The 14,348-nt window shown below is 37.4% G+C and overlaps 1 protein-coding gene across 1 annotated transcript in view; it reads right to left on the reverse strand.

Annotated features, from left to right (window-relative positions):
• The window catches only part of MMS22L (MMS22-like, DNA repair protein), a gene marked incomplete at its 5' end in the record, with an annotated part of 68,164 nt that overhangs the window by 51,544 nt on the left and 2,272 nt on the right, over positions 1-14,348 (reverse strand). Inside the window, 3 exons of the mRNA XM_009874703.1 lie at positions 6,073-6,582; positions 8,953-9,176; positions 9,596-9,715. Of these exons, the coding sequence (XP_009873005.1) occupies positions 6,073-6,582; positions 8,953-9,176; positions 9,596-9,715 (854 nt within the window). The remainder of the gene's footprint in view (positions 1-6,072; positions 6,583-8,952; positions 9,177-9,595; positions 9,716-14,348) is intronic.

Here is a 14,348-nt window from a genome sequence, read left to right on the forward strand (position 1 = left end):
CAAGATATAGAAAAAAAAAAAGTCCTGAATTTTCATGATGTGAGACATTAATTTGCAGAAAGCTGAATTCCCTTAAACCCCCCTGTTGCTATGAGCTCACCAGGGGGAAATAGGCCTTAGGAGACTGAAATGGAATAAAGAAAATTGCTTCAGTTTTCTGTTCATTTTAAATAAGCCTTAAATCTGACAAGAGATATCCTAAAGAGAGAAGAAATATGTATCTTGTAAGGTAACGAAGAAACAATCAAAATTAAGAGATTAGGAGGCTACTTGCATATAATGGTTTTATTGGCAGAAGCATTTCTTTGTTTAACATCCACAACACAAAAACTAGTCCATATGAAAAGCCATTTTCAAACCTCGTGTGAAGAATAAAAGTAGGAAAACTGAGAGGAAAGTTAATTTGGGGAAAGTAGTTTCAAAAGTGAGACACTTCCACCGAAAACAAAGCAGTGCTTTATGTCCTTCAAGGGAGTACATATTTCTCTAAACAACTGCAGCGTCCCAAGCAGCAGGTTCTCAGCACACCTGGATAGGATTTTACTCTCTTTTTTTGGTGGATTTACTCCTTCACAACAGTAAGTCTTGTATTGCTGTCAGGTAGGCCACAGCAAGCTTATGAGGATTAATTTTTTGGTAGATAAATTTGATACAATGGATGAAACATCGAAAAGCGTTTCAATCTGTAGCCCAGGGGACAAAGCTGTGTATCTTCATGATTGATGTCTGAGTAGCAGACATGAGTTTCTTTAGCTTTGGATGTCTACAAAGACTGGCTTTGTTTGGGCATCAACAATCAGAAGGTCCTCTGACAGCTTTAGTTGTTGCAGTTTGTTCAAAAAGCGATTCTAGAATAGAAAAGAATTTTTCAGTTCGAAGGGACCTGCAATCATCTAGTCTAACTGCCTGGGCTGACCAAAAGCTAAAACAAATTATTAAGGGCATTGTCCGAATGCCTCTTAAACACTGACAGGCTTGGGGCATCAATCATCCCTCTAGGAAGCCTGTTTTCAGGGGTTTTCCACTCTCTCGGTAAAGAAATGCTTCCTAATGTCCAAGTCTAAACCACCCTTGGTGCAGCTTTGAGCCATCCACACGCACCTTATCACTGGACACCAGGGAGAAGAGCTCAGCACCACCCTCTCCACCTCTCCTCAGGTAGCTGCAGAGAGCAAGGAGGTTGCCCGTCAGCCTCCTTTTCTCCAGACTAGAGAGGCCCAAACTCCTCAGCCTCTCCTCATGGGCCATTCCTTCCAGCCCTTTCACCAGCTTTGTTGCCCTCCTTTCTATGGTTGATGCTCTCTCTCTGTTACATCTTACACACCAACAGAAAATTGATTTTAATCAGTTATTCAGCTTTCACACCGTCACATACAGATTCAATAAAATGGACAGTGGGAAGTGGAAGTGAACATTCCTGCAAACCTTAACCATGCTAGACAGACACAGGGACTTTCTGTAAGCAAAGTACTAGGTACACAGCTCCAGTGCACACTGAATCTCATTCTATTGCTTCATATAGTAATACTCTCAGAGCAGAGGACACGGAATCAAAACACATGCCTGTCATCTACGAAATACATGCTAGCCATCTCTGAAGATCAGAATACAAGGGACAAAGGTATAAAATGTTATTTCAGGAAAAAAAAAATCCTGGGAAAATCTCAAATCCAACATAAAGCAGGAAGAAGAGAAAATAAATTCAGTTTTAACTACCAGAGACACATCTTACAGCAACAATTGTAGCTAAGAACACATCCAGTATTCCCACAGAAGATGGTAACAGATCACTTTAAGCATTCAGACACCGCAAACTTCTCAAAATGCTGCTATATTCTAAAGCAGTGCTTAATTCTCATGCTTTAAAGCACACACTCATTCAAACCTCAATTAATGGAATAACTGAACTTTTAAACAATCTAAAAATACTTCAAACCATAGGTCAAATTAACACAGCAAGACATGCTTGTTCCCCAAGCATAAGATTATGTTGTGAAGTCAAAAAGGAAGGACTTATTTCTGTTTTCCATACAGGGGAACAAAGTTTATTAAGCTTGGGAGATTTTAGAGCCAAAATAAGATCTTCTGACTCTCAGTTCAGTGGTTATTCAGAGTTGCCCTCTATGTTTAACAGGTATCACAACTGGTAGCTCTAAATACACTCACAGGATAAGATGGGTAAGAGAAGACGCAGGCTCTTTCAAACTCTTCTGGATACAGTTTTCAGAAGTTCAACATCAGAAAATACATTTTACAAAAGACTAACACTAAAACCCCTGAGGGGGAAGAAAAGACGGAGAGAGAAGAGAGGGAGGACCTTTCTATTCTCCTCCTGAGCCTATCTGCTGACTTAGACGGTAGCAGAGAGGGGGAGAGAGGCTTCTGTTGGTCTCAGAAAGCTTCCCACAGGCTGTTTTGATGGCAAGTATAACAAAAGAAAATTTACAAATGACTATACATTTCCATAGCAAAGATATACTGGATAATCCATTCCTATCATGATTTCTCTCACAACCTCAAGGCTACACACACTCTAACAGATAGAAACATCCAGTTCTGCTGTTATCCATGGCCCGATTATTAACGTAACTTTTAATTAGAGAGAGGTTTACCTGATTAGTATTCCTATAAAGCTAATGAAATTTACACACCGAAATTTTTAATAACTTTTCATATCCTTCACCACTGGCAGGACAGTGCAAATGAGCATAAATACATAAGAATTGTTTTCAAAATAAAATTACCATTATGTTATTAGGTTTGCAGTACATCTCATTTCTCCCATGGGAATCAGTTGCAAGTCTCCCTGAAAGCAGGCAAAGATATCTGGAGTACAGCCGTGATTTTTTACACCTGGGCATGTACTTGCACTTCATAATCCTGTAACTAGTGCTAACTACACTACAAAATCCCAAATGCCAGGATGATGATATGAGAGAAAGCTCATGTCAGAGCAATACCTGACCACAATAAACATAAAAAAATTTACATGTTTCAAGCACTTCTTTTAAGAATAACATGTTGCAATGCTGGAACCTACTGTCTCCAGGCGCTCAACAGATTTTCTCAGTCTGTGTCCACTTTTACAGTGAGTTCTGTTGAATCCATTAAATTCCTGGATTTTTATTAACCTAGGGAGTTTTTAGTGTATCGTGAGGCACTCAGATGATGAGTATTGATAGAGATTTGGCACAAAAGAAAGCACACATGGACAAGTATCCTGCATTTACCTTTCATTAAAGAAGAAAAAAAAAAAAAATCAAGATTCTAAAACACTGCTTAAAAACAAGAAAAAAACCCCAAAATTATGTCTGAGCTAGAAGCCAAATGTTTCAAGTAAACATAGGAAGGAAGCGCTTTACATTTTTATTTTGGGGACTTTCTTGATTGCTTACTGTTTATTTTATGTACGTTTTTTAAAATGGAGACTATATTAAAATATAATCTTACACTTCATACCGAATCTCACTATAAAGATCAAATACTTGGAAGTGCCAGCAAGTAGCATCTTGTTTCCAATTATCCACTCACCACATATCAAAAACTAATAAAAATGAGTTCTCCTGCCAAGATATAGTTCTATTTGAATATATGGACACCAAAATGATCATAATGATAATAAAAAGTGTGGTTTAAAAAAGGTTATTTAAAATAGGCTAGACATAGGTAAATACAACAGTCAAAACCTACCAGTACTTTTCTAGCAGACAAGAAAAATGCAAGAAAAACACAGAAAGGGTTATTTTAAAACACAGTAATGTGAAAGTGATGAAGGTGGGGGTCTCTTTTCAGATGCCTTTTAAGAAAAAAGAAGGAAGAAAACAAGCGCTCTTTCAAAACCTTGTATGCCGAGTTTTAGCCCAGAGCAAGTTTTCACTGCTATGTTACAAACCCTTGAAAATAAAGGTTTATAATGGAAATGCTGACAGACCCTTAACCATAGCAGCATGAATAGCTATAATTAAAGAAAAGCTTTTGGCTACACCTCACTCTGCAAATGAAAGACTGCCATTTTTACAGTACCCTGAAATAAAAGCAACTGGGAAACCCGGAAAGCGATTCTAGCAATCCAGCAAGATATGTTAAAGGAGACTGCTAAAACTATTTGACATTTTAAGCTTTAAATACTGAGGCATTTAGTCAACGTAACCAAGTCAGTATTTTCATAATGCTACTTAATCAGCAATAAAGAATGCTCCTGTGAGCCATCATCTGGGGTTAGCAGAAAAGTGGCACATGAAGTTATTATTTCCTAACAGCCTAGAGGGAGCCGCTTCTCTCTTTAATCAGTGATCTCACTTCCTTCCTACCGGTAAATTCTCTGTCATACAGCTATAAAATTATTAGAGTGCAGTGTACAGAAAAAGTAGATTTATTAAAGCCCTATATCTGCCTGGATTTAAAAAAACGGGAGAGAGAACAGCACTGAACCATTTCACCCTTTCCTGAGTTTGCAGACAGACCAAGCACAGCCTGGTTAAGCCAATAATAGTTTAACACCTGGTTTGCACAAAGTCATCCAAATCTTCTGAACCAAGAAAGTGCTTCTAGTGTTTTACTTGTGTGGCAATAGGGGACTATATTCTGTGATTCTGTCAAAGTCAGAGAGAGAGAACCAGTAACATTTTCCTGTTCCATATGACCTGAAGATCAAAGCATTTTGTAAATGTTGAAGAACTGAGCTTCTCTGTAGATGGGATAAACAGGGAGGTAACAGTAACCAAATACATAAATACAGAAGCTGAAATAAAGAACCGTGATAAACAAGGCTCTGAACATCTTACTAATTAGTATTTGAGTGGGTCGATGATTCAAAGATTTCAGCAAAACAGCTTTTTATAAGAAAAGGTACAAACACTATTTTGTAGTGACTTGATAAGTCTGTAATAAACTTCTGTGTCCTCCTCCCTGTGTTACAAGAGGATCACATAATCCTCAGTTCTAGAAAGCTTCGAAAAATGCAAAGTTCTGAAATATGCAACTCTTTCACCAGTCTCGAACCTCTCCCTATTTCATCTTTAAAAACAACACAACAAATGCTGTGTATTAGCTAATGGGGAAAATGTCAAAGTATTTTTGAAGTCTCCAATTTATTCCAGCAAATACGTTCAGTTGTACTGAAATAATAAATAATAAATCAACTAAACTTAGTTTTGTGCTTCATCTTTTTTCAAAAGACTGCCTGAAAAACAGTTGTCTTTGGATGTATAAGCTATTGACAGCTGCAGTCAAACTACTAGACAATAACAAAGAACCTAGTTAAAGAGAGATCTTGCATATGGGCCTCACTATTCCTATTATGCACTCTTCCACAGCTCTTCCCACATATTTCAGTCTTGCACATTTGAAGTAATGGCAGATCAATAGCTTCCTCTTAATATCTTATAAAAAAAAAAAAAAAAGCAGTTTGGGCTTCAAACTGGAGGACTGCTTCTCAAAGGCATCAGTAGACAAAAATATGCTTATCGAAGGGCACTGTGAATGTTGAAAACTGAACTAGTACATCAAAGCAAAACTGCTTGGAAGTGGTAAAATATGACTTCATTCTTTCCTATCAAACCCCTGACAAGTATTTAAATCTCCATAACTGTTGTATTTGATTGCAACCTTGGTAAAAGAGAAAAAAAAATAGAATGAAGAGTCTGAAAAACAGGATAGATTCACTGAAGAGAAAAAAAGAAAATGAAAAAACCCACCAAACTCAAACACCAAACTCCCCTAAGTAATTTACTACAGATAATAATTTTGAAATTTCCTGTGACAAAAGAAGGATGGTATTGTCTGAAATAGTAGCAAGTGGATGACTTTCTACAGAGCCACTATTTTCTTATGAATAAGAAAATAACAGGGATACCAAACCTAATGTCCTGAAATAGTACGGAAACATTTCTAAGATTCTAAATGCAGTGAGGTATTGATAGATTCTGAAATTTATGGCATCATTCACAGTCCTCCAGAGATTTCTCTTTCCTTTTACTCTATTTCGGTAAGAAATTAATATGACCTATAGTTTACCCCTAAATAAAAAACCAACACGTCAGTCTATATCCACAATTTCACTACATAACTTACCGAAGTCTGGCTAGAACAACCTGAAGAAAGTTTAAGACCATACTCAGTTCGGCTCCTCGACAAGCAGGCAGCAGCATAGTAAATCCATCATTTAGCAACTTTTCCTCAGAAAGGCTCAGGTAGCAGCTCATCTCAAACACTTCTTGGACACCATCAATGTAGGTCGAAAGGAGAGTCCAGAGATTCCGTTTCTGTGCGTAGTCATTTTTGGTCACTAAAAACTCCTTTGCTTTCTCATGGAAAGCATTTGAGAGTTTCTCAGCCAGGACACTAATATCCATGTTCTTTTCAACATAAATCAAAAGGAAGGCAAAATGACCTCTCCAGATAAGAGCTCTCTGAGACACAGTGACAGAGGATGGAGTCAGGAAATCCAGAAGATCTGACACTCGACTCACTATATCTTCTGTCTCCGCAACAATGGCCAGCATGAGGAACAGGTTAAAAAAGTTCTGCAGTCCCACTTCTGTCAGCTCCTGCATTCTTCTCCGATGGAACTTGGAATAAATTCTACATTAAAAAAGAAAAACCAAAAAAAAAAAAAAAGGGAGGAGAAATTGCTTAAAGCAGGCAATTTTCTCGCTGGGTGATAGACTAAATTATTTCTGTGTTTTTAGTTTACACTTATCCTCTTCCAATAATGCTTAAATTTTAAATATCCTCTTTTCAGGGGGCTGGTTAGCTCAGTCAGTTGAGTGTAGCGCTAACAACGCTAAGGCCACGGGTTCGATTCCTGTTCGGTGCCCATGTGTTGCCTGATCTAGTCGAGAGGTGGCGCCCCTGTTGGCAGGGAGGCTGGGTTAAAATGATCTCTAAGGTCCCTTCCAGCCTAGGCCATTCTATGATTCTTTCCCCTCTTCTACTCTTTTGGTTACTAGAACAAACATGCTGTTTCATTTTCTGCTCCTAACACAAGGTACACATTAAGAGTTTTCAACCTCACCTACAGCCTAACCTTTCTTCCTTATCCACCATGTACTACAAAGTTGAGCACAATGTTGTAAGTGGACTCCTCTTTTGTCTGTGATGGGTGTCCTCCATATTCTGCCTTCACATCAATCAAATTTCACTCATGAGAATTCCTAGCAAAGGAAGTTGCCAAGTGGTCTTCTCTTCAAAATAGCAAGCAATTCCTCTACCCCAACTTCCTCCATAGAAACTCTCTTACTTCCATGTGGCACAAATAAATAAAATAAATAAATGCAAATAAAAATTAAAACAATAAAAAATGGCCAAGGACTCTCCTTCCTTTATAGCTAGTGATTTCTTTCTGTTCTTGTGTCATACTGCCACAGCTTCTGTCATCAAAGGTGCACCTACCTAACCACCACAGCAGTAAAAGGGAGAGGAAGGTCTCTGATGGAAAGCTCATTTTCTCCATAGTGCTTCACCAAAGTCTGTACTGACCTGTATAGCACACCTACTGTGTGGGCTGTGGACTGCAAATCTAGGAGAAAACATGGAAACTGAAGTGTTTGGGAGAAAAACCTGTCTCCAGCAGGTCAAGAAATTCAAGAAAGTCAAGAAACTTGAAGCTATATTGCTTATATGATGGTGCTCAAGTCACAGGTAGCTGAGGGAGGGGCACTGCTAAGTGGCTAACAAAAAGCAGAAAGCTTCCACAAAAGTGTCTTTTCTGTGACCTTTGCTCGGATCTGGACTTTTAAATAAATGTCATCGTTCTTACAACGGAGAAGTAAGATTAAAACAGCTTGCTTAACTTTGATTTGTGTGTTTAAAATCTTGGGTATATCCTTCACCTTTAATTTACACTAAGTTTCACATACAGTAGTTAAACATCCATAAACGCTGTTTTCCTATTCCATCACCTGGAAAAATAGTTGGAAATGGTGCTCAGGTTATCAAATCTAGCCACCAAAAATTACAGCAAATCCAATTAACGTTGTTTAGTAGTAAATTACTACTGACAGGCATTTACGTTCTTCATGCATCAATTAATGCTTGGTTAGCTGCTGAAAAGAGAGTTCATCCCAAAATCATAGCTGTAGGCTGTTAAATTTTGCTACTTGGGTAATTGATTTATTCAAGACAGAAATGATGAATACTGGCTGAGCAGACCAATGCAGTGTGTGTTGTGCATGATTATTCCCCCTCTTAAATTAGGGAAAGTAACAATCTATAATAGCACAAAAATGGAAGTATAATTTGTTTTCAGTAAAAACAGAGTAGCCTAATTAAAATTACTAAACTAAAGCAACATACTGAATTCAGCATCCAGCAACATATTTGTTTCTATGCAGTTGTACTATTTTTTAAACTCAAACTTTACTGACTGTAACAATTTGTGAAGGATACATAGACATTAGGTATATTTTCTCTTTTTGATAAACAAAATAACCCTTCTTTCTTGGAAGGAACATACCACGCAACTTCCTATGTTGTGTATACATGTGTGCATTTTTATATATTTGGAAACCCTGAAAAAAGAAAATGGGAATAGAAAGGAAACTGCAGGCCTATCAAGAGCCAGTTTGCATGTTCTTGGATAACACATGGCTTGCATGCAGCTCAAATAGAATTTCTGTGTTTTAATTACATTATATGTCTGGCAATAGGGTTGTACCACTGCACAGGCTGCCAGTACCAAATTCCTGGCCTGTGGGACAAAGGAAATCATCAAAGGCTATGGATGCCAAGGCAATTCCTGGACCGAGCTCTTGGACCCTGTCACAGTCTCAGCTGGCAACAGAGACTTCAGGGAACAACTGCTTTCTTCATATTATGAAGTACCTTGGATCCCTCACCGCCTTTACTTTCTCACAAGCACAGTACCCCCACCGTTGTTTTGGTATGTGGCTGGAAGGGCCACACAGTCTGATTGACTTTCACAACGCGAGACAAACAAAATAGCAGCCATACCGTCCTTTGATTTGTTTCCAAGGATGGACGCCGCCGTTTTCTGCTTCCTTCATCATCCGTGCCAGAATGATGAGAAAAATGAAGTAACTGTTGCTGGACTTGTACAGGGCAGGGATCTGCTGTTCACAACAGCAACTTTTCGCCAACTCAAACATTGACAAAGAAGTTTTACTAATATTTGCCAGATCCTTCAGACCAAGCCAAGGAACAGTAAAGCAACTGTTCTAAAAAAAAAATAAAATAGATGAAAACAGAAATATTATAAGTAACAGTAAGTGCTAATATTCCAAAGGTAACAAGATGCAATCCTTCACACAAACAAAAGGATATGTTCCTACCACAACTCAAAAAATGAAAATGCATTGTAACTGTATTCAAAGTGTTATAATGAGATCTTAAAATCAGTAGTCCTGGTAAAAATTTATTCTAATTCATTCTGTTGGGACATAATGTAATGGATCATAACGTATATTTAAACACAATTTCTTAATTAAATATAAGAAATTTAGAGGTATTGCTATTGACCAGTCAGTTTCACAAAAGTATGGCAATGAAGCTTGACTAGAGGAGAATCAGAATTAATTGCTAAAAATCAAGAACTGTCTGCATGCACTTCTACATTTTTATATATTCATCTACTTACCAGGTTCTTGCTGTAATAATCCCAGAGTATGGTGACAATAGATAGGTTCAAGTCCCAGAAACTACACAAAGTCAAAGAGCACTGAAGATGCATTCGTAAGTGCTCCTCTAATACAACAGTCTTGAAAAGGGAACAAGAAGTTTATTGTAGAAGCATCACATTGTCTACACCTAAAACCAGTACTACAAGACTCTTACAGAATATTTTCCAAAAATGAAAACGTTTTAAATTACATAATGTTGAGTAAATGCATCTGCTAATACAAGCAATGAAGTAGAAGATAAAAGCTGACGATTGCATTCTGCAATCCAGGCAGTGTAATAGTTCATCATGCACAGTTTTACGCACCTACAGACTTGTAGACACATTACGATAACGACCAACCTGATATTGTGAGCCTAACTTGAAACACCGGTCCATGGTACAGAACCTCACAAAACAGTAAACAGGGCATCAGCTACACTGAATGCATGAGTCCACTGAACACTTAGGTCCTTCTGTCATGTAAGTCCAAAGGAAAGCTCATTCACAACTGATGCAGAGGGAAGGTGCAGCCATCCAAGAGCTCATATTTCTCTTTGTAATATTCCAAACAGGAAGCTCTGTTCTTTCGGAATTATGTTCCTTCTCAAACCTCTGCAACATGGCTATACTGCTAACATCCCAGACAATTCTAAACCAAGGGCAAGTAAGGCTCTGAATGCTGGAGGGAAAAAAAAAAATGCAAAAATTTCCCACACCACATTATATTTTTCGTATTTATCGGTTCCAAATTTTGCACACACAATGAAGAAGGCTCATAGAAAAGAAAATAGGAAATTCCAAACAATTTGAACACAATGAAGCATTCAAGTTATAATTGTGCGACACAGAGTGGGACACATCTCATCCAGCTTTTGATGTCAGCAAAACTGGACTTGCATCAGAGCTAGGATATTAGGAGTTCCATGCTCAGACTGAAATCCTGTGTTTAATTTTTTTGACATTTACTTCAGAATGGTAAGTAGAATGACAAGCCCTGGAAAGGCTTTATTGTCTCCATTGACTATAAAAGTGGATCAGTGGACCAGCTTGTGTGTAGTTTTCTTAAGGGAAGACTTTTGAACATGGAATCTAACACATCTCTGGGATAGCAGCAAACTTCTTCTGTGACAATAGAAACCTCTGACCTACTTCTAGCTTTCAAATACATCTAAACACTATGTAGGCCTGGAATTTCTAACAGCATAAAATAAGCTAAAGAGAAATCAAAGAAGTAAGAACAGTAAAAAATATATATACAAGATGAGTTTTATGACTCAAAATCATAGACCCTGGAAGGAGAATGAAGGAAACCATGCGTCAGATAGATACTGGGAAGTTACCCTCTTTAGTTCCAATTACAATGCTATGTCCTGAATTATGTCCCAAGCTCACCCAGTTCAGAAAATGCTTAGAAAAAATGACAAAACAAAATAGGATTCACTGATGCCAGATGGTGGAAAATGGTTGTGCTGGGTTTTGTTGGGTTTGTTTGTTTGTTTGTTGGTGCTTTTTAATGGTCTCTCATTAAGTACTTGTTACAGGACTTTTGCTCTTAACCTACAACATTACTTATGGCTTACCACATCTTAATTGCTTTTTTTCCCTGTTTTCAATGCTTTACAAAGGAGTTAACAACTCATTAACTTATCTTTACCTGCCTATACATTCATGTGGAAAACATTATTTGCTACCCTTTATGTGTAAAAAATTACAACAATCATCTACATTAACTTCTAACCACATCTGCCTTTGCTTTACCTGAGCAATTAATGTAGGGTGTATGGCTTCTGAAGCGGTATATTTCTAAAACAACTTGAAAATTGAAAAGGCATTTTCAGTTGTCATAGAATCATAGAACGGCATAGGTTAGAAGGGAAATTATATATTCAAAACATTATGTATAACAACATACAAAACTCACAGAAACAGAGAAGTCAAGAGTGACTTATTAAAAGATATACAGAACAGTAGTTCAAATTAAAGGTGATCTTAAAGTACTGTTTTTACGTACAGTGTAACTGTTAACCATTAAATCAGTACTCTTCCCAAAAATAACAATCTTACACAAAAAAAAGGGACAGAACTACAGTTATTTTCAACATTTTTTTATGAATAAAAGCAAGAGTCTTTATTTAAAACAAAAAACTGCAGCTGAACATATCTATTTCTCTAGAGGTCTCCCCAGTTATAAAAAATGAAAAAAAAAACCACAAAAAACACAAAACAAAACACGCAGCAAAATACTCACTCTTTAGAAAGAGAATGTTTAGTCTTAAAGCTACTGCAAAAGATTATGTTTAGGACTTAATTCAACAAACAATGACTCCTTCAGTTAAATTAATTCAACAATAAACACAGTATTGTGAGTAGCTTCAATTTCAACTGTTATTTATCTGTCCAACAATAGTTTTAGAACAGTTTCCAAAACCAAGATAGTACCGAAGGCTTTATCTCAAATTTAATATGAAAGACTTCTTCAGACTTCAAATATCTCTGGGATTAATGGATTCTCTCATTGCTTTTTTGCTTAAAACGGTCTCTTGCACTGCTGGAAATACTATCAGAACTCTTGCGGTAGTCAGCTTTTAATTTATCGCAGAAGGGAGGAACACCAGATACTATCAAAATGATAGTACTATCTAAACACTACATTTTTCTCATATGACCTCCTACCGTAGTAAAAAAATTGGTTTCCTAGAACTCCAGCAAATACTTCTGTATCTCTTTGAGTAGAATTAAACAAAAAATATATAGTGAAAGTATAACAAAATTGAGGCAGAAATGAAACATCAAGTATTTATTTTCTAAAATGAAAGAAAGCTAAGACAGATTGCTATTAGTTCTTACAAACAAAAATGCTTTTGATTCTCACTTACAATAAAACTTCATAAACACCAATTCATCTTATACTGACAATCCATAAATTTAGTCAGTTTGATGTTGCCTAATATACAAATACAGCTATGTTAATACATACAATGATTTTTGTTTTGTAGTACAAATAGAATTGTAAACCAGCTCTATTTTTGTCATTAACCCAGTAACAGAAATCCAAACTACAACAGAAGTAGGGAATACCTTATGTAACTAGTTTCCCCATAAATGTCCTCTTTTTTTGTGATACAGATGGGAAAACTTTCACATGAGCAGTTGTCTTCAATTCTATCCATCAATAATTATAAAAGAGAGAGAAGTTTCTAGCTGAGAAACTCACTGGTCTGTCAGCTGTTTGAAGCTGAAAGAACGTATGCGAGGAAGCAGCACTTTATGCTTGCCCAGGTATCCACTACTGCATCTATCTTTAATTTACAGCTCATAAATAGAGTATTTTTGCTTCCCATCTCAATTGGTCCCCTGACTCAAACAGTACCTTCACATTTTCTCCCTGTTTAGAAGTAGGCTGACTACAACATTATATGGAAGGAGTTCTTACCTGGAGATAGGACACCTTCCTCCAGAAATCTTTATCATCCCCAAAACTACGCATATTCTGGTTGAAGGTGGCTCAGGCTCTCTGCTGAATGTATAAGGGCTGCCTTCTCTGTGCTAGGGAGAACTAAACTCAACAGTTTTACTGAAACTACAAAAATGCTGCAGGTTTAATGCTGGTTAGCCATTCTTGCACTCCAATACTTGGCTCTCCTAAGGATGTTAAAGCTAACTCCAGCTTCTGCTGCTTCATCATGAAGGCTGACCACTCTTTATTTTCATAGTGCTCCGCTACCCTCAAAAATCTGTGTCTGCAACAGTGCCTATTAAATGATCTTTTCCCAACACAGAAATTGAAGTTCACATAAAAACATTAACAGCTAGTGATACGAGTGAGATTATCAATTTACATTACAAATGTATGATCTGCACCTTTTTCAGATGCTTTTGAACACAGAAAACTATGCATACTTGATTTTATCTCCGCTTCCCCCCTTCTCTTCTAAGTGTATTCCCATTATTCTTCTGAACACATGTAGTCTACAAGCTTTTGAAGTTAGGAAGCAACAAGCACAAGTGGATTAAGAGATTGATGGACATACTATTTGCTAAACACAATTAATTTTTAAGCTCCCATATACTTAAAAATGAAGTTTTTAACCACCAATTCGTGCCCTCTCATGCAAATGAGAGGTTTGGCACTATTATGTCTTCTAACTTATTTGGTATAGCTATTACTGTATATCTGTAATACACATAACAGAGGGTATATGCTGAAAAGGATGGCTCAGGTAGAACTAACTAAAAAATTCGAGCCAAATGTTGGTGAGCAGTATCCCACTTGTCCTGTTGCTCATTCACAGAGCACTATTCTTCCTTTTGTTATTTCCTGCTTCTCTATATTCCATTTCATTATGGACTTCTTAATATCACGTTGTGCTTCTCTCTCCTACATTTTGGGGTCTCAAAAATACTCGGAGATACAAAAGAGTACGATAAAAGGTAAAAGTGGCCATGTGAGGCTGACAGATGAACAGAAGAGATAGTAATGTCTACTGATAAAATAAAATCCCCTTCCTGTCAAAAAGACTGATGTGCAGGAAGTGGGATGCACCTGACTACACCCTCCCTTCAGGCAGTTGTAGAGAGTGATAAGGTCCCCCCTGAGTCTCCTCTTCTCCAGGCTGAACACCCCCAGCTCCCTCAGCCTCTCCTCACAGGACTGTCCCTCCAGTCCCTTCCCCAGCCTCGTTGCTCTCCTCCGGACCCGCTCCAGCCCCCCAGAGGCTTTATTGCAGTG

This window comes from Apaloderma vittatum, unplaced genomic scaffold (assembly GCF_000703405.1).
Source record: "Apaloderma vittatum isolate BGI_N311 unplaced genomic scaffold, ASM70340v1 scaffold17560, whole genome shotgun sequence".
In the NCBI taxonomy this organism is placed as follows: domain Eukaryota; kingdom Metazoa; phylum Chordata; class Aves; order Trogoniformes; family Trogonidae; genus Apaloderma; species Apaloderma vittatum.